The 24,776-nt window shown below is 31.0% G+C and overlaps 2 protein-coding genes across 2 annotated transcripts in view; both read right to left on the bottom strand.

Moving 5' to 3' along the window:
• Positions 1–3,035: 3,035 nt before the first annotated feature.
• The window catches only part of LOC136983127 (uncharacterized), a 28,804-nt gene continuing 7,063 nt past the window's right edge, over positions 3,036–24,776 (bottom strand). The window contains exons 2-4 of the mRNA XM_067279762.1: positions 15,360–17,698; positions 9,414–9,486; positions 3,036–5,566 (exon numbers count right to left, since the gene is read on the bottom strand). Coding sequence (XP_067135863.1) covers positions 3,203–5,566; positions 9,414–9,486; positions 15,360–17,698 — 4,776 coding nt within the window. The 3' untranslated portion in view covers positions 3,036–3,202. The remainder of the gene's footprint in view (positions 5,567–9,413; positions 9,487–15,359; positions 17,699–24,776) is intronic.
• LOC136983120 (toll-like receptor 2) lies at positions 21,754–24,102 on the bottom strand. Its single transcript, XM_067279757.1, has one exon. The coding sequence runs from the start codon at positions 24,100–24,102 to the stop codon at positions 21,760–21,762; it is 2,343 nt and encodes a 780-aa protein (XP_067135858.1). The 3' UTR covers positions 21,754–21,759.

The raw sequence follows: 24,776 nt of genomic DNA on the forward strand, positions 1-24,776 counted from the left end.
CGGCTTTTATTCTACTATTTTAGATGCGTTTTTGATTGCGTTTTAATAGAGTACGTAGACATACCCTAATCCGTAGACATACCCTATGTACGTAGACATACCCTAAAATCCCTTCTTAGTGTACAAGAGAATGTACACTAAGAAGGGATTTTTTGAAATTCCCCCCACGGGGGAAGTGTTATACATTTATAATAGATACATTTTGAGCCACAACAACGCGTGGCCGGGTCAGCTAGAAATTACCTAGAAATAATTTATATGGCAAAACAACGTTTGCCGGGTCAGCCAGTATATTAATGTAAATTAATTAGTAGAATTACCTTTTCTATTATTTAACTTAAAGACTACATTATAATTATAATCTAACTAAACATTTAAAGTTAATTATCTCTATCTCAAGTGTTAAACCGAACCAAAGTTAAGTTTACTACCTAAATGTGTAAGAAGTTTTACTGATTTATAGTGACCAGTCTAAATAATAAAAGTTTCTTAAGAATTTAAATAAAAATGTTTTATTTCTTAAAAAAAAAAAAAACATAAATTGCTGGATAAATAGATAGATAACACTTTATTGCACCAAAAATGCATCCGCGCTGGATCCAGCTGGAATGATGTTGGTCCTGCAAAAATCCAGCTGGATTGAAAACACTGCTGGATTGCAATCTCTAATTGAGGCCAACGAGAAAGACAGGCCAGGGCGCCTTTTAGTCACGTGGTCAACTTACTGCTGTATAGAGTCTCTTGTGTTGTGTTTTTTTCCTATACGTACTGTACGTTTGAATTTCGAAACATTAAACATTAATTTCAATTAATATTTATACAATAATCAGAAGTATCAGTAGAGTGACATATTAGAACTACAGTCGCCGGCATTCCAATAGTTTCTTTCTCTTTTCCTAATTTTAACACACACATCAGTACGGATGAGTGTTGGCTGGATTATGAAGAAATGACGAACAGTTTCAAAAATTTAAAAGGTATTAAACGTGTAAAAGCAGCAGTCATTTGATGTGAATAGTGCAAACGTATGCTTTCAACTTATTCACCTATCATTATTTCAGTGTCTATGCTTCAGACTAACACAATTGTAATGACTGGTATAACCAATATAAACCCAATTGTAAACACATTTTCAATTCTCTACCTTCCAATATAGCTCTGGAATAGAAAAAAAAAAAAAAAAAAAAAAAATTATATTACCATTCTCATCAAGGCGGAGAAACAAATAACATTTTAATCTGCCCCACAGATGTTTGCTTGTAAACGCAAATTTTTATAATGTTAAAAATTTTATGGCTAAATAATATATATATAAAATTGGAATATGATAACTTATCTTTAATTAATTTCAATAGTTTAGTTTTTCTATGTTAATGACTAACAACAATAATTAATCACGTTTCCGATGTAAGACATCCGCTTACGAAAATCATGTCAGTTTCGAAATGAATAAACTAATTTAAGTTTAGATACTGTTTTGATTCTAAAAATATCAGAAATTAATAAAGTTTACGTTTTGTTTTGTTTTAAAATCAATTTTCCTGATTGGATTCAGATCGATTTGACCCTACGCAATTGCCCAATTTTCGGTTTGTGTTGTTGCATAAGGGGAAGAACTAATTCAACTCACACTCATTCATTACATCGAAGAGCAGTTTGAGCTCCCGAGTTGCTATTGTTACATCTACGGTATTTTTTATTCTTCTTGATCGAAAATTAAAATGGGAAAGTCGACAGTCGAAATTATTAAAACAAAACGTTTACTTAAATTTTTACAACAGAATCTAATTCAAAAATTGCAATTTATTTTTTCCTTTTGATACTTGTAATTTCGGGAAAACCGGAATTTCTGGCATCCCGGACAGATATTATCAGGGATGTGGAATAATGAATACGTATTTCCTGTCCAGAATAAACAACTTTGATTATTCATCTTAGTAAAAGCTTGGCATTTATAAATAATTATATTCAAAAACTCAAAAATGTTTCGAAGTATTAATCCATAACATTGCGTGCGATTTGAGTTTATTCGAGACAAATAAATCTATTCTTTAAACTATATTAATGCCTGATTTCGAAATTATTTCTCGATATTGTCATTTCATAAATTTATTTTACAGCAGATTTAAAATTCATAAAGATGATAACTTCATATAAGTAATGGAAGTACCGATGGTAATTTCCGTTGCTGCCGGTATTTCAAGTACAGGTAGGCCTATATAGTTTGTGGAAGCGAATGGAAGTGAATATACATTAAAAATGTTTCGTTAATTCTATAAATTTATACAGTATATATTGTAGGGCTACGAAAATCTTCTACTGAGAATATGAAAGATGAGCCTAACAATTTTATTCATTTGCTTATCTTTATCTTTTCCTCTCCAAGAATAGATTATTATGATATATTAATGTTTTCCAACCGATTTCATCCTATCAGTAGTTAAATATAATTTCATTTTATTTTAAAAACATTTAAACGATAACAAAAGCGTTTAATGCCTTCAAACTAAAATAAATCCATATTTATATTCTTTGTTTGTTTATGAATAAGCAATTGGTACGTGTGAAATATTGATAAGTCAAAGAAAATTATATGAAAAATTTATACTCAATACTACAAAAATATTTTTACACCGTATTTATTTATGATGATGAAAATATATTAACATTAACGTGTATATGAAAAAATGATACATTTGACACTAGAAGCATATCTTCATATTACGCGTGCAAAAACTATTAATAAGCAGTTCATAACTGATACATTCTACATGCAAAATTAATTTATGATAATTAATGCTACAAATGCAAATTATCGTCATAATATTTTATAAAGTTACGATCAAAACATAAGAGTAGTTGATAAAAATTTATTCGAAGTGTATTTTTCTGTCTCATTTAATTACATATTATGAGAATAAAATTAAAGAAACTAAACAATAGTTCGTTTTGTTTAATAAATAAAAATCTAAAAGGAGAAAAATCAAAAATAAATTATTTTTAGCATGATAGATTAGTGAAATATGTTCATATGATACATGTTAAATAAAACGTAGCGTAATACATGGTTAGATTACATACAGTTTGCAGAAAAATACCGAACTGCAGTTTAAAACTCATTGATATAGAAAAATGCAGTTTTTCTGTGTCAATAAAAATATTTACACTTAAAAATAGCATTATACACAGACATTATCTGATTTTATATAATGTTTTTCATGACTTCTTTATTGTCACTGTTATGTTTCTTGATAGCATCCGCCAACCGATTCCAGAATAATAATCGAGCATTTTCTTCTGTTGGCCACAACAAATAAGTTCTTGTTTTTAAATAATATTGAAGTCTGCGAGGAATCAAAATCTTCTTTAATTCTTCCATTTTGACTAAAATTAATGCATCTCTATTTTCTTCGAATAACTTGTCGTGAGCCAAATACAGTTCCATCATACACCAATCGCTCTCCAGGAAATTGTTCGATAAAAGAATCACCACTTTACGACTCTCTTCTATTTTCTCAGTAATATTTTGAACGATATCTTTTCCAGCAACAAAATCACGTTGGTGCATGCACAATTTTAATCCCGATTCTTCAGATTCCATTTTAGGTGCCAATTCATTCGCTACCCAATTCGTTTCTGCATCAGAGTACGATACGAAGGCATCGTACTTGTACGGACAAGAAGCTTCGCGCTGTTGTTTGTAGTTCCAAATAGCTGATATTACACGAAACAGTAAGTAACGAATGTACCAACGATGGTAATAAGCAAAGAACATAATTAATGACAAAATACACAAAACACAGATTACAGAAATCACAATGTTAGTAATTACATTAACATTTGAATCTAAGCAATCTTCATACTCAGAATTAATGCTAATCACTTTCTTGCGATATTGTTCTGCAGGAATAGAACAAATAAAAAGATCTGAATCTCTATAATCGGTAGCTTTCAACCACATCTGCAGATAGTAAACATTGCAAGGCGTACAGTTAAATGGGTTAGATGATAAATTAACAAATTCAATGTTTAGAAAATTATCAATCATTTCTTTGGAGATGTAACTCAGAGTATTAGATGATAGATCAAGACTGTGCAAGGAGGAGAAATTTAGAGAGTTTATATCACCAATAACATTATTAATTCGATTTTTTCTCAAATTTAAATACTTAAGATTGGAATGAGAAAAGTTTGACAAAGAATTTATGATATTGTCTTCGAGATTTAAAGTAATAAGATTATTTACCACATTAATAGTTTGTTCGGATATATATTGTAGACGATTTCTACTTAAATTAAGATGCCGAAGAGACTGCAAAGAGAAGAAAATGTCACCAGAAAGATTTTCCAAATAATTGCCAGATAAATCAAGAAATATAAGAGCAGTTAAATTGGCAAATATTCTATCGGGTAGAGAACTGATTTTGCATCTATCGAGATAAAGGAATTGCAAATTAGTGAAAGCATCAAATGATTCTTCACTTAAATGAGCGATAAATATTTTGGAGAGTATAAGTATTTTTAGGTTGGATGAAGATGATGGCACAGAAAACAACATAAAATTACCAACAATGGGCACATTTTCTTCTAAATTTAAATATGTCAAATTAACAAATCGTGATTTGTAAAATGGTTTTGGGATAGTTTGTAATTTACATTTACTAAAATCTGCAACTCTTAAAGCTGGAAGTTTGTCTAATGCATCGGCATGAATAAAATTAATTTTGCTTCCAGTCATGTTTAATAATTCCAATCTAGGCATAACAAATGCTATTGTGTTATTTTGAATGCTTTGAAGATTATTTTCAGGTAATGCTAATTTAATGACATTAAGTTTTGAACCAAACTTTAATATTTGTGATACATTCACTCTATTATTAAATCTCATAAATACATCTGTGATTTCTGCTTTATCGAGAAAATAGATTTTATTTAATTTATGAATAGTGCCGAATATCTCATCATTCGAAGCCTTGACTATCGGTGTAATCCAGTCATCAGAAACAAGCATTTTTATAATACCCCTAATTAATAAGTAGCAATTATTAGGTTTAAATTTAAACTTAAATGACTGAAGATTTGTAAATTTAGGATTGCATTTTCCTATTATATCACCAACCGCAAGTATTCTACGTTGAACAAAATTAATAAATATTCTTATTTCTTTTATACCATCCAATATATTTTCCATGATGTCGTATAAAGGAAATTTTGTTTTGTAATTTACTTTTTTGTTTGGTGATTCTGGAAATTTATTCATTGTTAAATTTGCAAATCTTAAACAAACCCTACTCCTCGTATGATTTAATGGTTGATCGCTTTCAAGTCCAAATGTTAATTCCAATGCACTTCTTACATAACTGGTTTTTGATGTCATTTTTTCTACGAAAGTATACATACCACAAGATACTTGAAGATAGTTTCGATCATTTAATGTAAAGCTGCAATCAGGCAGAGGTACTAAATCAATGATACTGAGTTCATCACAAGTATCGCTCTCTATATCCCAAGCATAAGTTGAATGCAATGTAATAGTCAAAATCCACACTGTTATAAGCATATTCATCTGAAAATATAAAATAAATTTTATTCAATCTTATTCAAAAGTTTTTAAAATAATTTTTTACTATTATAAAAATAATTAACTTTTTCAATCAATAATTAATTTACGCTACTTACAGACATGTAAATTTACAGAAAAATTAAGAAAAAAAGATGTAGACATATGAAGGTAGATGTAGCAGCTATAAAATTAGTTTCAATAGATTTACGAATGCAGGAAGTTTTGAATGATGCAATGTCACTGTGATAATAAACCAGGAAAACAAGCATCGTCACAGAAAAAGGCTTCGAGCTCTACTTTGTGCTTTAAAATTGTTGCACCTACAATTATTTAGCTGAACATTGGGCAATATTAGCGAAGGAACTTTAAGGCACAACGTGACTTTTTATTGAAATGTTTTTTTCGAACAGTTATTTATTAAAATTTTCACATAATTATTTGTTCCATTTCATACTTCGAAACTATGTAAGATACCAAATACCGTATCTTATAATATTGTACCTAATAAACTAGTTGGAAGAAGGAAAAACATACCTAAAACTGATTTTCAGTTTATATTACTGTATATCATTTTAAAGTTCAAATACGATTGTCTTAATTTTTTCTTTCAATTTACGTGCATACTATGATAATGATAAACCAAATACTATATTCATTTATTTAATTTGAATATGCAAAATTTTTCTATAAATATAAAAATTCTTAATATTTATAGAAAAATTTATTTTCTAAAAAGGCAAAAATTATACATAATTACGATAAATAAAATTAAGAAATGTGCGAGATTACAGACAAAGTCAATTTGATCACATTTCTGTATACGTAGTGTATTGGTGTATATTTCTTAAAATATTCATATTTTATGTTTTAATATCTATATATTACAATGAACATTTTAAATAAGAAGATTACTAACCTTAACATCCTTCGAACGAGGAACATTCTAGAGAAAATTTCATTAATATCCTCAGAGAAAGAATAATCCGTGTAGTCATTGCTTATCGTCTTTAGGAGGAAATAACGTAAATTTAGTATTGGTGTAAAAGATTTTTAATTTTTTTTGACTTTTAATTGGTAGCGGGGAGGCAGCCAATATAATTAAGAATATAAAATTCTCTCGGTTATTTGACCAGAAACCATTATATTAGTGTCTCTCCGGTTAGTCGGAATTCGTTGCGCTATGAAAAGGATATAGGTTAGCCATTTTTGCTATTTTAAAACATTGATTAGTTAACGTGAGATAATAAGATGTAATCAGCAGAGTTGATCTGTATGATTGTAGGTCTGTGGTATTTTAGTTTAATCAGATTACGTTAATGAAGTTTACATTTATAGGCTTTTAAACATATTTATTTAATATGTGTAAAGTAAAACGAAAACTATAAAAATGAAAAATCCATCAACGAGTTGCATAATATTTTCTGCAAAAACATTTGAAATTGCATGTGGCGCCATGTTATGATATTTTATTAATTATTACGAAATGTTAATTTTGGGGTAAGGATAGGTTTTATGAAAAAATTGCATATGCTAATAACGAGTAAAATCTTTATTAAATCCGACCCATCGCGAGAAATGACATACGACACCTGTATCTCCCCACCCCTCCGTCTTTAACCACAAACATTTAATAGCATCAATCCCCCAATAAACAAACCTCCGTGCAAAATTTCAGAAAATTTTAACAAATGACACAAGACTTATTATTAAGCTTCAAAGTCGGTGAATAAAATCGTGCCCACTCACACACACATTAACATCCACGTATACAAGAAAACACCCCGAATTTTTTTTGCATTTCTCAACGTTTCAAGCTCTCAGAGTTCAAAAATGTAGAAATCTTCAGAGGTCATGTTTTTGCCGATCGTCATATTTTCCCTCTGTTATATATAACAACCAGGAAAGTCTCGGCAATGTACTGTACAACGACGATCTGCGACACCCATTTTAGTATCGTGTCTATCCGAGAGTTTAACTTTACGATCCACTCTCCCTTCGGCCCTGGTCACTTTTTTTTATTATCTTACTTTGTCTGTCCCGATAAAGTAACTCAATTTTCACCCCATACTATTGAATAATTTTCGATCTACTCGAAACTTTGCATACGCATGTATTCCTGATGACAATACATGTTTTTAGTTTGCAAACAAGTTTAGCAACTGAAATGTAAAATATAAATTATCTTCAGCTTTCACAATAAATATTGAATTAAATAACCTACGAATTAATGTTTAGATTTAATTGTACAGTACATAAATAAGCTTAATATGACAAACCTTGTGTATGTTTTTACTTTCCCGGAGTAATATATAACAGAAGGAAAGTATGGCGATCGGTCAAAAAATGACCTCCCTTCATAATTTTACATTTTTGAACTCAGGCGATCTTGAAACATCGAAAAATGCAAAAAAATTCAGGGTAATTTCTGTATGTATGGATGTTAGTGCGCATGTGGGGGCGCGAATCTGTTCATCCTGTTTGAAGCTTAATAACTCCTATGCGTTTTGTCGAAAATTTCTGAAATTTTGCAGGGTGGTTTGTTTATTAGGGGGATTGATTCTGTTAAATTTTAGTGATTAAAGGTCGAGGGAGTGGTGAGATAAAGGAGGTTGTATATATTTTCATTAGGGTCAAACTTAATGACGATTTTATTCGTTATTAGCATTTACAATACCCATCCCTATCCTGAAAATTAAACTTTTTGCCATTTAATAGTTTAAAATATAAAAAGGTTTAAAACAAAATATCATAAATGGCGCTACCAAATGTTGCCGGTAAAGTTAAGCATCTGGTTGTTGGATTTTTTCATATCCTGATAAACATCTCATGATAAATAGGATTCCCAATGTTTCTCTAAAATATCCGATTATTATAAAGAAAATTTTCGTGAAAAACATTTTATTATTAGAAATTTTAATAGATTCTAGTAAATAAAGCTTTTTCCGATTTGAATGATTAATTTAATTTCAAATCTAATTTTATTGTTCGACTTAGCATTAAAAAATCCTTTAAAAAAACATGTGAAATGATGTAATTTGAAATTTTTAAGTTACAACCGTTTTGACTAAACCCCAGCACGTACTTTCTAGTACATTATAGCAATTAAATAAGTATTAATTAAAATAAATCACTTACATTTTGATGTATTTTGTTAAGTGTAAAAATCAAATACAAAATTTGTAAGAATTTTGAATTAATTACCAACTTACACTGACTTTTGATATAATAAGCATATATCTAATTGCAAGTTAATTTTATTCATAATTTTTCTTTTAAATAGAATATCGCTGTTCGTATATTATATCAGTTATAAGTATTTGCAGGAATAATACGAAATATTATAGTGTTTTAATCATAGTAATGAAACATTAAGAAGAATGATTGATTGATTTTAAATCACTATTATGAAGTATCTTCTTCAAGGTTTCTTAAAACTATTTTAATACAGGCCATAATTATATATATAGTTTTTCTTTTTCCTCCAAAGGCTATCCTTTTCCAGAGCTTCGTACAGTTAAGCTCAGTGTAAGTATGTATAGAACATAATATTTTCTTTTATATATTTTATGGTATAGTAAAACAGATATTTATGTACAGTACAGTATAGTACATTCCATAGAATACAGAATGTGTACAGAAAAGTTTTTACAATTATAAATATAACAATAAATTAAAAGTATGATTAAGCTAATTGGAAAACACTATACTCGTATATTCTCTCGTAAAGTCAATTGAGAACACTACTGTAGTTATAACCGTTTAGAATTAATAAAAGTAAATAACTGATATTAAATTAAAAAATAAGAGAAGCATTCTCGCATGTCTGGGAATTAAAAGCAATACATCATACCTGCAGCAGAAAACAATCAAAATATAAAATTTTGAAAGTAATGAGTTGTCGTCCATAGATTCCTAATTCAATCCTTTTTTATTTCCTGTCATTTACTGTATTGAATGATATGATAATACGCATCACATATATTTTCATCCAAATTTATAGCATTAATAAATTCAAAACATGAGTTCAAATACTTTCGATTTAGAGCCTCAGTCAGTCAAATTTCTGACAGAACATTATTCATGAAGGTTTTGTTAGTTTAACACGGTAATGCTTCACGAGCCTCACTGGTTGCGAAATCGTACTTGACCTTTAAAATAAATTAATCTTTTCAAGATGTTATGACGTGGAAACAACATAACACGAAAGTTTGCTACAAAATAAATGTGAGAGATCAGACTTGAGGAAAAAAGATTTTTTCCGCTGAAAATTTAATTAAATAATTTGCTATAATTTTCCTCACGATTGTTAAAATTGTAAAGGATATGATTTTATCCCTCTGTGGAGTCACTTCCCTTTCAAGATGATACATCGAATGTGTCACTAGGAACTTGGCGACAAGAAATTGTTATTGGACAGGCGCTGCAACTTTGCCAAAAAAAGAGCAAGGGGGAAAAGAAGGAGGACCCTCAATAAAAGACAATGACTGATGACGACAACAGGTTCGTCCACGAGAGAAATCCGTAGTTCGTCCTCACCGAGTTGCCCCTCGCTCGGATACCTCCGGGATCCTCCTCCGTCTAGAGCAGCGGTTTCCAACCAGTGGTCCGCAAGAGCTAAAATATTGTCCGCAAAAGATTTAAAACTTATTCATTTTAAATTATTATTCCCATGTTGATATAAACTGAATTTAATTTTTACTAAAAAATTAAATTCAGTTTATATCAAACATGGGAATAATAATTTAACTGAATTTAATTTTTACTAAAAAATTAAATTCAGTTTGCAAGTTTGCAGATTATGTTTTCTATTATAATAGTACTGTTAAAGCATGTTACTCTCGAGTTTAACGATTACTTATGTTAAAAGTTTTGATTAAAGTTTATTTTTAGATTTACACAGTTTATTTTTCTTAAACCTTGTGGTCCCTGCTAACAACAATGAAATCAAAGTGGTTCCTAGTCAAAAAAAGGTTGATGGTCCGATGGTCTAGAGTGAACACCTTGAATAAGTGAATTCCTTTAATTAAAATGACTTCTTCAAAAAGTGAACGCCTTCAAGGGAATAAGTGAACTCCTTTAAAGTAACTTCTTGGAAAAGAGAACTCCTTCCATCCAAGTGAACTCCAACAGTTCTTCTATCCGTTCAGATCCCTTACCAGGTATCTATAGAACTTATGTGTAAGCTCTCTCTCTCCAACTTAGATCTCGCGAAGACGCTTTAAGATTTAAATATGAGATAATAACCATTTTGTAGAACTAGCTTAATAAACGAAATTTTCCGCTCGCGCGAAAAAAAAAAAAAAAAAAAACGAAATTAGCGGCCATCTAGGTTTCTGTGTCTACCTTGAAGACACAGTGGTATCAGTCCTGACAAAATTGTAATCGCAAACGCTGTGTTGACCCTTCAGTCCCGTGGTGCCGAAGCATAGGGGGCGCTTCGCGCATTGTCACATAAATAGTCAACAATCCAACATGACACAAGTTCTATAATTGAATAGTATCAGTTATTCCTATAGACGTTCATTTCCATGTAATTGGGTACAGATCAAGGACGTAGTCGTAAATTACAAAATTTGAATTATGGCCACTGTTTGAATTTGAGGCGCTATCTTCTATGAAGTTTCGTATGGACAAAGTGCAACTTTGTGGCGCAATATCTGCAAGACGGTTTAAATGCGCTAAACACAATCAGCGAAAAAAAGCTGTGCAAGAAGTAATTTTTCTCAGTTTTTTTTCGCCAAGGTACTCTACATAAAGTCTAACCTAGATGTTCAAAAAGTACAAGGGCTTCACCCTGCTTTAAAAATAAATATTAGGGCGCCGCCCTGAAACGCTCTGGCACTGGTACAAACGTATTCTCTTATCAAAGTTTATACTGTAGTTTATTCGAAAAATAATTTTCTACTAGCTTTTTTGCTAGTAGAAAATTATTTTTCGAATAAACTATAAACTTTGATAAGAGAATCGGTTTTCAGATCGTTTACAAAGATAATACAAAAATAATCATCATTAATTGTTGAATACGTTTAGACATTAAATAGTAGGATATTTTATACTGGGATTTATTATCCCTTTCTGAGGTAATATACTTTTATTTAGGCACCCAAGTTTCTGATTCGTGTGAGGCTTTTGTTTTTATTTCGTTACTAAAGAATTAATAAAAAATAAACATATATTTGTAAAAGAAATAACTTTTTTTATTGACGTGAATACGTCTTTAAATTTGCTTCTGTAGTGGGAGGCAATGCAGAAAACTGATGATAACAAAATCGGGGAATACAGTTTGGCATCGCCGCTACATATCTATCATCTACATCCAAAATTTAATTACACCATTCGATAGTTAAAGGATCAAAGAATTCATTACGTTGAGTGGGGACCGTGATGCATCGCGCGCGGCGGAGGGGGAAGCGCCGCCATTTTGAGGTCGTTTCGCCGCGTCACATACTTTCCGTTTAATATGCATTTTGACTTGGAGAAGCTACGACGCTCGTTTGAGTTTCAATTTACAGCTCTCGTCAATATTTATCGATTGCGTACACAAAACATTAATGTGGAATAGTTATGGTGAATATATATGGTGTTAAAGTTAAAAATTAAGAAAACTTAATACAATATCGGCCTATACTCGTCGAAAAGCCAAATCAAAATATAGAAATTGTATACGGTCGGAAAGGGCTTCTCAAGTGCAATCCAGTGATACCCATAAAACATGTAAGTTCGCCGACCTTTAGGGGGGATCGTTAATCCCGCGACAGGATGGTCTAGGGTCGTTCGCGTGTGGGTGTGAGGGAGGATGACACAGACAATAAGTGTCTCACAAAGAAACCCGTTTATTTAAATATAAAACAACTCACACTATACACAGATCGTTACAAAGGTGAACGTTCGAACGTTTTTGTGCCGATGTGTTTCCTATCGTCGCTCGATAGAAGGCCCCGGGGCAGCGGCAGGTGCAGCGACTCGTCGGTTGGCGTCGGCGGACCTTTCGATGGACATCTTGGAACACCTCTTGTCTCCCTTGAAACCTCTCGGAAAAGTCTCTTGTCCTTCCAATTCGGCGATTACTTCAATCTCTTTTTTTCGTATTGTTCATGTTGATTGGCTCCACGTCCTTCCTTTCTCTCTTCTCGATTGGTCCCTCGCTTGTTTCCAAGCGAAAAACGACCCCTGTTCGAGTCACGAGAAAGAACCACCTCGACAAATCTACTTGACACCCTCCGTTTACTCAGGATGGAAAGAATTGATGGAACTTTGAAACTTGCGCTCATATTTTCCTTATTGTTGTCTAGTCTGAGAGATTTTTGAAATTCAATGCTTTGATATGAAGTTCCTTTTTATAATTAACTTTTCCCTTTTTCCTAATTTTAATGATCTAAATTTCGTATACGAGCGACTTGTCAAAGGTCCATCTATACTGGAGGACATTCGTCTACTATCATTACTCATTACAATTATTGCGTTTTATTTTACATTTGGCCTTTTTGCCTTTCGACATCTTTCTCCTTTTTTTCATGCGTCGCGGTTTCAAATGACTAACGCGTCTAATACGATCTTTGATCGGCTTTTGTCCCTTTTAACAATGGACGATTTTCTACATTCGTTTTAACATTCTTCTAATATAAATAATTAATGTTAACCCGTTTTTGGAACTTCACAAACACTATATGATAGCGTGAAGTGGTGCCGGGAACGTAAATAAAACATGGAGTTCCGAAAGACTTTTTACTGTTAAGGAATGATTATGACATACATATAATGCGCTCAAAGAAAATATTCCCCGTTAACGTACACGTATTCACGTAAAACACACGGCTATGTGCCCGACACAGCCACACAACAATTTTTGAATATTTATTTACAAGAGTTTTTTTCGGGCTGTGGTATTTTTAAAGAAGGCTCACAAGAGCTTAGCGCCTCTGACCTCGAGAAGTGAAAGTATGGCTCTATAAACGAGAGTGTGTATCATGTACTGTATAATATATATAAATTTTAAGTATAGTTATGCAGAATTAAAATATTCGTTGACGAGGAAAAACACTATACTCCTACGCAGTGGAACGATTCCTGTCAAAAATTAAGAAGACATGAGACTCGATCAACATTGCCGAGCCCCTCACGGTCTGATCATTATAAAAAGTGCAGTATTTAGATATTCGGTGTCGTTACATCGTATTCTCGTATAAACCTAGATGAAATCACTCGTTTCTTTATTTATTGTTAGTGAAATTTTTGATAGCTCACATGCAATAATTGGTTTTCATTTCAAGAAGTAACTGACTAAGAACTATTTAATCAGGGCTGTCGAAAGATTGTATGGGATTTGGAGGTAGTGCAGGCCTTTTGCCGTGTCTTTTTTGAACAAACGAACTAGAAGTTTGCAGAATGTTTGTTAATAAAAAGCAGTTTAAAGATTTTATTTTTGTTAGCAAAAATAATATTAATTTATAGAGGCAGAAATCGCAGGTTCCCAAGTTTTCTCCAGAAGAAGGAGAAGAGAGCCAGGAGAAGATTCCCAGCTCACCCTCTCGATGGCCCTGTAATTAATGTACTGTACAGTACAATCTCTGTAATACGGCCGTTTGCAGTTCGACACGTTCAGAAACGTGACACTAAACAACTTTTGGGTATAAATGGCACTGTTACCGGGTCGTAGATAAGCTTCCCACAACTTCAAATTTCAGTTCCCACTAAATCTAAACATGCTATTACTAAATGTGATATGATATCGAGCCAAAGCTTGGGTACGATATTAAAGATCGTTAAATAATGCTTGAAAGTTCCACGCAAATAAATAATTTTGATATTCAAATACAAGGTTAAGTAAGGTCTCCTATTTTTTAGAAATACAAAGAAACGTTTATTTTTAATAATGTTTACATCATTTTAACGGTTGAACATTTTTCTCTATTTTCCTACATAATCACCATTTTGGTCGATGCATTTTTGTAGGCGCTCTGGCAGTTTTTGTATGCCCATGTCATACGAGCTCGCCGCCAAGTCGCGGGACCCGTCTTGCGCATACCTTCCGATATTGCAGCTTTTCCGTTAAAATCCTATGAATTCGGGAAACCCCAGGAACCAAAATGCAGAGTACATCCAGAGTGATCCGCCGATCTTCACGCATGGTTTGCTCAACGTTCACGACTGTCTCGTCCGAAATTGACGGTCTCCCGCTTCTTTCTTCGTCGTAAATTCCAGTACGACCAGCTGAAAACTCCCTACACCACTTGCAGACATCCCTTATGCACAACTCGCCATACACTTCTGTCAATTGACGATGAATTTCAATCGGTTTAACACGACGTGGCAACGAGATGGTATGACATGGTCATACAAAAACTGCCACAGCGCCTTCAAAAATGAATGGACCGGAATGGCGATTATGTAGAAAAATAGATAAATGTTCAACCTTTAAAATAATGTAAACATTATTGAAAATAAACGTTTCTTTGTATTTCTAAAAAAAAATAAAAGACCTTACTTTTGGGATTACCTTCGTACTTTACATATTGCAAACAAGATTAATAACATTTTCTACCAAATTAGCTTACAGATAAGAAAAGAGATAAATGAAAAAAGCTACAAATACATGAAATGCATATTCCAATAAAATTCATTACTAATAATCATAAAAATCATATACAGAAATAGTTATAAAGTGCATGGTAAGTCAACACATTTTATATATTACAAATGTTTTAAACTAAGTCATTAAATATACTTTCGACAGCTTTACAAAGTTATATAAACGTAAATTACATTTAAAGTTAAACGTTGAAAGTTTTAAACAAGCTCTTTCATTTTATTTGAATTATTGTATTTCGCAATAGCTTCTTTCAATCTACTCCAGAATAACGATCGAGCATCTTCATCTGTCGACCAAAACAAATAAGTTCTTGTTTTTAACAAATAACGAAGTCTTCGAGGTATTAACACTTTTTTTAATTCTTCCATTTTGACTAAAATTAACGCATCTCTATTTTCTTCGAATAGCTTGTCGTGAGCCCAGTATAGTTCCATCATACGCCAATTGTCCTTCAGAAAACTGTCCGATAACAGAATTACAACTTTACGACTCTCTTCTATTTTGTCGTTAATATTTTGATGGATTTCCTCTCCGAGGGTAAAATCGCGAAGCCGGATGCACAGTTTTAGTCCCCATTCTTCAGATTCCAGTTTAGGCACCAATTCATTCTCTACCCATTCCGTTTCCTCATCGGAAAACGATATAAAGGCGTCGTATTTGTATTGATGAGAAGCTAGTTTTTCTTGCTTAAAATACCAAATTCTCGATTGTAAATGAAACAGCAAATAACGAATGCTCCAGCGGAAATAATATATCACCGATGCAACTAACAAAATAACGAATATCGTACTGCATAAAGATATTACAATTGTTATTGTTTCATCAATGACTAAATGTAAACAATCTTCAAATGTCGATGAAAGATTCATTACTTTTTCATTTGAAAGTTTCTCCGGAAGAAAGCAAATAAAACTGTCAGAATCTCTATAATCGGTGGCATTTAACCACATATGCAAATAATAAAGATTGCAAGGCGAGCAATTGAACGGATTCGATGATAAATTAACAAATTTGATGTTTTGTAAAATTTCTAACAATTCTTTAGAAAAGTTACTTATGAGATTAGAAGAAATATCAAGATTTTCTAACAGTGGCAATTCGATTGACTCGTTAGTAAACCCTTTGATACGATTGTTTCTCATGTTTAAATATCGTAGATTGAAATGAGAAAAATTTGATAGATATTTTACGGCATTGTTTTCCAGATTCAAAAACGTGAGATTGAAAACAAAACTGATAGAAGATTGCGGAACGAAATAGAAACGGTTACTACTAAAATTTAGGTATTGAAGAGAATGAAGAGCTACAAAGATATCGTCTTCAATCGTTTCTAAACGATTTCGCGATAAATCGAGCGATACGAGAGAAGTCAAGTTATCAAACGTGCCTTCGGGTATGGATGCGAGATGGCATTCACTAAGATAAAGATAACGCAGATGAGAAAAAGACGCAAAAGATCCTCTTTCCAAGTGTGTTATAGACGTTTTCGAAAGTATGAGTATCTTAAGGTTAGACGAGGATGAGTTGGATCGCGCTGGCAAAGAAAACATTTTGTTTAAAGGCTTATTAGCTTCTAAATTCAAATACGTCAGATTACTGAATTGGGATTTATAAAAAGGTTCGGGAATAGACTGTAATCGGTTTCTGCTAAAATCCACAATTCTTAAACCTGGAAGGTTGTCAAAGGCGTTTTCCTCTATTAAATAAATTGTACTTCTCGTCATGTTGAATACTTCCAACGTAGGAGTAAATGAAAAATCGTTATTTCGAATGATATCGAAATGATTTTCTGGAAGTTCTAATTTAAGGAAATTAAGATTCGGAACTACAGAAAATATTTTCACTGATTTCACATCTTGCGTTAAATAAAAAGAGAATTCTGTAATTGTTGCTTCGCGAATAAAATAAATTTTATTTAATGCTTCATAAGCTAATGCTACTTCTTGTTTCGATGTTGGAAACTTTTTAATCCAATTTGCGGTGAGAAACATTTTATAAATACCTTGAATAGCTAATTTACACGATGCGTTTCGATGTTCATCAATGGCCATAAAGTCAAAATTTGGTGAATCCACATCGCATTTACCTTGAGTTTCAGCGACTCCAATCATGGAACGTTTATTAAAATTTATATGAGCTTTTCCTTTTATGATACTCGACAATGCGGATGATAATGGAGGCAACAATGGGAATCTTAAACCATAATTATTCTTTTGATATGGAGAAACTCGAAATTTTGTAATCGTCATGTTTGCAAGCCTTAAACAAATTCTTTCGTCCAAATTGTAAATAAAGTTTTCACTTTCCATTCCTATTCTTGTTTCAATTGCGTATCGTTTATGCCCAACGTAAGGTGAGATACTGTCGATATAACAATAGATGCCACAACTTGCTTGAAGCTTTTGGCTATTCATAGAAAGTTTGCAATTTGGCAAAAATATTAATTCATGAATTTTTAGATCATCGCAAGTATCGCTGGTTACATCCCAACAATTTGTTGGGTAAATTGCCACAATCAGGAGCAAAGTAAAGATAAACATATTTATCTGAAAAAGAAAATATTTACATATATTAATATAGTAAATAGTAATATTGCATATTGAAAAATGTTAGAATAGTAAAATTTATTAATTATTATCGAACATATATCACGTTATCCAAATATAATACGTTCCTGAAAACGATAGAAATAGCAAGAATTTGGATTTCGGGAGATGTTTTCCAATATTTCTTATAAGAAAAAGTCTTACTCTTTTCTGGTTTATCCTATAACCTCAAAGACAGTAAAGCCCTTAAGAATCCTATTTACTGATCAATCGACGGTTTAGCATGATATTAAACAATATAAACTCCAATTACACACTATAAAATAATAGTGAGATCACTAAAGAATATGTTTAAGCAATAACTAAACAATTAGGTTTGTGTACAGTCTCCTACCGGGAATCGTATATGTACTGTAGTTAACAAGAATAATGCAATTATACAGTAACCTACCTTGTTTTTTTTATTAAAATATTATGTATTATATTATTTTGTATATTAAAACAGAACAACGAAGATTAAGATACAAGATAGTAAACATATTGTAATTTACTATTAATAATAGGCACATATAATTAGTGATTCTTATCATAAAACAGTTGAAACTGCACAACTGTGGTAGAATAGACGATATCACTAGATCACGCAGAAACCGACACTAGAAACAGTGGCACATTATAACTTTATGGGCGTCCAGGCAAAGTTGAATTAGGGTGCCCCATATTGTGTTGACTTCAGACATTTTCTTCGGAGAATTTTTGGGGGAAATATTTTCTTATAAAAGATTGGTTTGGAGCCCCGTGTTGGTGGGGGTCCCAAGCAATTGCCCTTTATGCCCATAGGATAACGCGCCACTGCACTGGTGATCTGTAAACATATTACTCTTTACGATTTTTATATTTTTAAAATTTTGTGGCTAGCATTATAACTTTCACATAGAATCGAACAATAGTGGTGTTTTTTGATTTAATTTATGAAAAATCTATTTATTTATTACGCCAGCTGTCGGAGAAATTCATCGGCAATTAAGTAAAACGAAAAAATAATTAACACGACTTAAAATTGGCTTGTATTTTTCAACTTTTACAACACTATTTTAAATAAAATATAATTAAAAATTCACATAATGAAATAGACTAGTACAGAAATATTAACGAACCTCAAAACAATTTGTTATTTGAGTAAAAATAAAAGAATAAAAAGCTTCCTTTATGCAATTTTTAATATTTATTTATTAATATGTTTTTATTTAAATGAAATATTTTTGTAAATGAAAATAGCTAAAAATCCCAAATATTGTAAAAAAAATTATATGATTTTTAAAATTTTTATTCATACCAAAACATAACTCAATTAAATTAATTTAGTTTTTTATAGTTATTGTTAAATTATCAGTACATTAGTGCAATCATTGTTAAAAAATAACAATGATTTAATTTTTCACGAAGGATTCAAAGTATAAGAATTGCCCGAATGAAAAGTGGACACATGTCAGAACTGATAAACATTTATTACGAATCTATAAGAAATCTCCACGTTTATTTAGGCAAATATCCCATCATCTCAGAAGCAGATCGATGTCTTTCGCATAGAATTCTGGTGCCTGCTGGTAAAAAAAATTTTTCGAATTTATCCTTGACATCATCATCCGACATGAATAGTAGTCCCTCGCAAACCTTTCTTGAGAAGTCCGATAATGTGAAAGTTGTAGTGCGAGTTGTAACTCGTCTATCACTAAAATAATAAATAACGCTTCTAGCACACGACTTTAATTTACAATGAATTAACTAATTCATTCTAAGTTGTTCAATTCTGGACGCTTCCATCATAACTAAATTCAATCAGCCAATTACTGGAGATAAAATCTATTCCCACCAATACTTTGTACAGCCCGTACTTCCACTTTTCGAGCTTATCCGCCCGAAAAGTGGCCCACCAATCGCTACTTTGCATGTTGAAATATGCACGTGTTCACTTTACAATTGGGTAATCCTTATACTTAAAGCTCGAAAAAATTTAATTAAAACAATTTGTTTTTTGATTAACAGATAACTTTTGATAAATCTTATTTTACGTTTTGATAAATTCGCGTTTGTTTTTGGTTAATGTTTATTAAATAATACAGCAAATACTTACACGCATAAAACTTTCCAAGTGACTTTCAACGGCATTCATATTGTCTTCAATTCTGTATAAGCCTATTTAAAACAATATTATTCAAGAATGAGACAATTCTAAACACAATATCCTTTTAAACTTCTGTGTTTCGTCACTTTTATGCAAAGGAAATAATTACATATAATTAATAGAACGTACAGAAACTACCTGATAAATTAATATTTATTTCTTAATTTTAAGAAGTTAACCGAATTGTACTTATTCCTGGCTTTTGTGTTTTATTTGAATTTAAATTTGATAAATTTTAATCACGTGTTAATAAAATTGAACAAAATGCAAAATAACTTGACTTTATAATCACAAAATTATAAGAGTAATTTTAACAAACTGTATTTTAAAGGATTTTAATTATTAAATAATTATAATGAAGATACACAAAATTTAATGATGTTTTTTCCTCGATACAATTTATAAATTTTATTTTATTCTATCTTAAAAATCTATTTTAATTTGAAGTAAAAATTTCTATTATGGATTATTAGTGGGAAAGCGCGATAGAATTTTCCTTCCTTCTCAGAAAAAAGAACTTGAATATTTTCTTATATTTTGTTTCACTTTATGCTGTGACACGTTTTTAGTTCATAAAAATCAACGATTTAAACCGAAATTCGTATCCTTCTCAAATTATAATGATGAATAAACATCTCAAACTACCAATAATTTACGGGGAAATTTCGTAAATAAAGTTACTTCTTTCACAATTATTTATAATAGTTTATTAAAATTATCGACATGTTAGTAAAATATTTTAAAAATTTAAATATAATTTATCGCTAGTTACTCTGCAATTCTATCACTGAATTTTCATTTAGAAGGAAAAGGAAAAGCTATCTAACATGATAAAATTATACGAGTTTAAGCACATTTCATCATATTATGATGCCTTCCTCTTCTTTGCAATAATAAATAAAAACATACAATTGGCTATTATCTACTGATTAATTTAAAAAGCTGAGAGGCTCTTGCACGACTTTTCGACACTCGTTATTTATAAACACAGATGGTGCAACACATAACTCTATGAGATTTTATAAAAAATTAATTTTATATTAAGCACTGTATTATAAAATGGCAAAAGAATTATTTGTGAAGACAGGACTGACTTTTTAAAGAAATTGTAAATGCCAATAACGACTGAAATTTTCATTAAGTTTGAGCCCACTGCAACACATATAGAAATACACCTGCCAAATTTCAAAACTTTTGATTTATACAGTCCTCAGATATAATGCAAAATAGGCATCGACAGACAACACACTCAAACACACATACACATACACATACACATACAGAATTTTTACATAATAATATATATATGTTACAGTAAAAACCAGTTTTTAGTTAGGACGCGTTTTAACTAGTTGAAACTAGTTTAAACTGGATGTCTTTGTTATAACTAGAATTTACTGCTAGTCAAAAATGAATTTGAGTTAAAACTAGTTTTAATTAGACAAAACGAGTTTTAACAAAGACATCCAATATAATCTAGTTTCAACTAGTTAAAACGCGTTCTAACTAAAAACTGGTTTTTACTGTAACATATATATTATATATATATGTTACAGTATATATATATTATATTATATAAAATTATATAACAATATATATATATTTTCTTTTTTATTTTTTCTTTAAAATTAATAATAATTATAATATCTTCACATTTATATGATTCGCTTTCTATTATATTAAACTTTCATGAGAGAAAATTAATACTATACTGTTACAAATAAAATTCATAAACATCCCAAAAATATTTAAATATTATAACTCATTTTTCTTTATATCAAAATTTTTTCATACTAAAAAGTATTACACATAGTTATTTTACAGCTTTAAAAGTTATATAAACGTAAATTACATTTAAAGTTAAACGTTGAAAGTTTTAAACAAGCTCTTTCATTTTATTTGAATTATTGTATTTCGCAATAGCTTCTTTCAATCTACTCCAGAATAACGATCGAGCATCTTCATCTGTCGACCAAAACAAATAAGTTCTTGTTTTTAACAAATAACGAAGTCTTCGAGGTATTAACACTTTTTTTAATTCTTCCATTTTGACTAAAATTAACGCATCTCTATTTTCTTCGAATAGCTTGTCGTGAGCCCAGTATAGTTCCATCATACGCCAATTGTCCTTCAGAAAACTGTCCGATAACAGAATTACAACTTTACGACTCTCTTCTATTTTGTCGTTAATATTTTGATGGATTTCCTCTCCGAGGGTAAAATCGCGAAGCCGGATGCACAGTTTTAATCCCCATTCTTCAGATTCCAGTTTAGGCACCAATTCATTCTCTACCCATTCCGCTTCCTCATCGGAAAACGATATAAAAGCGTCGTATTTGTATTGATGAGAAGCTAGTTTTTCTTGCTTAAAATACCAAATTCTCGATTGTAAATGAAACAGCAAATAACGAATGCTCCAGCGGAAATAATATATCACCGATGCAACTAACAAAATAACGAATATCGTACTGCATAAAGATATTACAATTGTTATTGTTTCATCAATGACTAAATGTAAACAATCTTCAAATGTCGATGGAAGATTCATTACTTTTTCATTTGAAATTTTCTCCGGAAAAAAGCAAATAAAACTGTCAGAATCTCTATAATCGGTGGCATTTAACCACATATGCAAATAATAAAGATTGCAAGGCGAGCAATTGAACGGATTCGATGATAAATTAACAAATTTGATGTTTTGTAAAATTTCCAATAATTCTTTAGAAAAGTTGCTTATGAGATTAGAAGAAATATCAAGATTTTCTAACAGTGGCAATTCGATTGACTCATTAGTAAACTCCTTGATACGATTGTTTCTCATGTTTAAATATCGTAGATTGAAATGAGAAAAATTTGATAGATATTTTACGGCATTGTTTTCCAGATTCAAAAACGTGAGATTGAAAACAAAACTGATAGAAGATTGCGGAACGAAATAGAAACGGTTACTACTAAAATTTAGGTATTGAAGAGAATGAAGAGCTACAAAGATATCGTCTTCAATCGTTTCTAAACGATTTCGCGATAAATCGAGCGATACGAGAGAAGTCAAGTTATCAAACGTGCCTTCGGGTATGGATGCGAGATGACATTCACTAAGATAAAGATAACGCAGATGAGAAAAAGACGCAAAAGATCCTCTTTCCAAGTGTGCTATAGACGTTTTCGAAAGTATGAGTATCTTAAGGTTAGACGAGGATGAGTTGGATCGCGCTGGCAAAGAAAACATTTTGTTTAAAGGCTTATTAGCTTCTAAATTCAAATACGTCAGATTACTGAATTGGGATTTATAAAAAGGTTCGGGAATAGACTGTAATCGGTTTCTGCTAAAATCCACAATTCTTAAACCTGGAAGGTTGTCAAAGGCGTTTTCCTCTATTAAATAAATTGTACTTCTCGTCATGTTTAATACTTCCAACGTAGGAGTAAATGAAAAATCGTTATTTCGAATGATATCGAAATGATTTTCTGGAAGATCTAATTTAAGTAAATTAACATTTGGAACTACAGAAAATATTTTCACTGATTTCACATCTTCCGTGAAATAAACAGAGAATTCTGTAATCGTTGCTTCGTGAAGGAAATAAATCTGATCAAACTGTTTAAACATCATTGCTATTTCGTGTATTGATGTAGGAAACTTTTTAATCCAATCTGCGGTGACCATCATTTTATAAATACCTTGAATAACTAATTTACAAGATGAGTTTCGATGTTCATCAATGGCCATAAAGTCAAAATTTGGTGAATCCACATCGCATTTACCTTGAGTTTCAGCGACTCCAACCATGGAACGTTTATTAAAATTTATATGAGCTTTTCCTTTTATGATACTCGACAATGTAGATGATAATGGAGTCATCAATGTGAATCTTAAACCATAATTATTCTTTTGATATGGAGAAACTCGAAATTTTGTAATCGTCATGTTTGCAAGCCTTAAACAAATTCTTTCGTCCAAATTGTAAATGAAATTATCGCTTTCCATTCCTACTGTCATTTCAATTGCGTACCGTTTATGTCCGATGTAAGGTGAGAAACTCTGGATAGAACAGTACATACCACATCTTGCTTGAAGCTTTCGATTATTCATGGTAACTATGCAATCTGGCATAAATATTAATTCACGAATTTGTAGATCATCACAGGTATCGCTGGTTACATCCCAAGAATTTGTTGGATAGATTGTTGCAATAAAAATCCAAATAAAGATAAACATATTAATCTGAAAAAATAATATTCAATTGTAAATTTTTTAATAATTGGCTTTGATTAGAAGTTGAATATTTTGTATAAAGTATAAACTTTAATAATAATACTTAATAAATAAAATTAATAATAGTAGTCAATAAAAGTATTGATTTGTAATTTATTAGATTTATTAATATAAATTTATAATTGCTACAAAAAAGTGTAAAAAGTTAATTAATTTAAATAGTGTGAAAACTTTCATTTTTAAATACACAAAATATTTGTGGGTTTGTGCGGTGTTCGGTAAATGGGCAATTTTCTAGAACCTATCAATCGTTCTGAAACATTCCTGTACACTACAGTTGTAACTAATATGTAGGTACTGTACGTACATTTTATGGTTCGAAAGTAACAGGAGATTTGGAGATCACTTTTAAGGAAATCCAATTGATAAATCTAATTAGAAAGGAAAAATACTTGAAATAAAGTGACATTCGGTAAAGCTGTAATGAACAAATTAAATAAAATAAGTACAGTGATCCTTTCTAAAATTATACTTGTAGAACATCGGCACAAGATTTTATTAGCAAAAGAGCTTTCTTTACCAACTGTGACACTGTGCTGTAATTTTTAATCTCGTTCGTATTATTTTTATTATATTTGATATTACTTTTCGAATTTATTTTTAATTCAGCTTATTCT

The sequence above is a fragment of the Centruroides vittatus genome, unplaced genomic scaffold (assembly GCF_030686945.1).
Source record: "Centruroides vittatus isolate TY-2023 unplaced genomic scaffold, ASM3068694v2 contig_876, whole genome shotgun sequence".
Lineage (NCBI taxonomy): Eukaryota > Metazoa > Arthropoda > Arachnida > Scorpiones > Buthidae > Centruroides > Centruroides vittatus.

Coding starts and splice junctions, on each gene's coding strand:
- LOC136983120 (XM_067279757.1), bottom strand. CDS start 24,102: ATGTTTATCTTTATTTGGATTTTTATTGCAACAATCTATCCAACAAAT.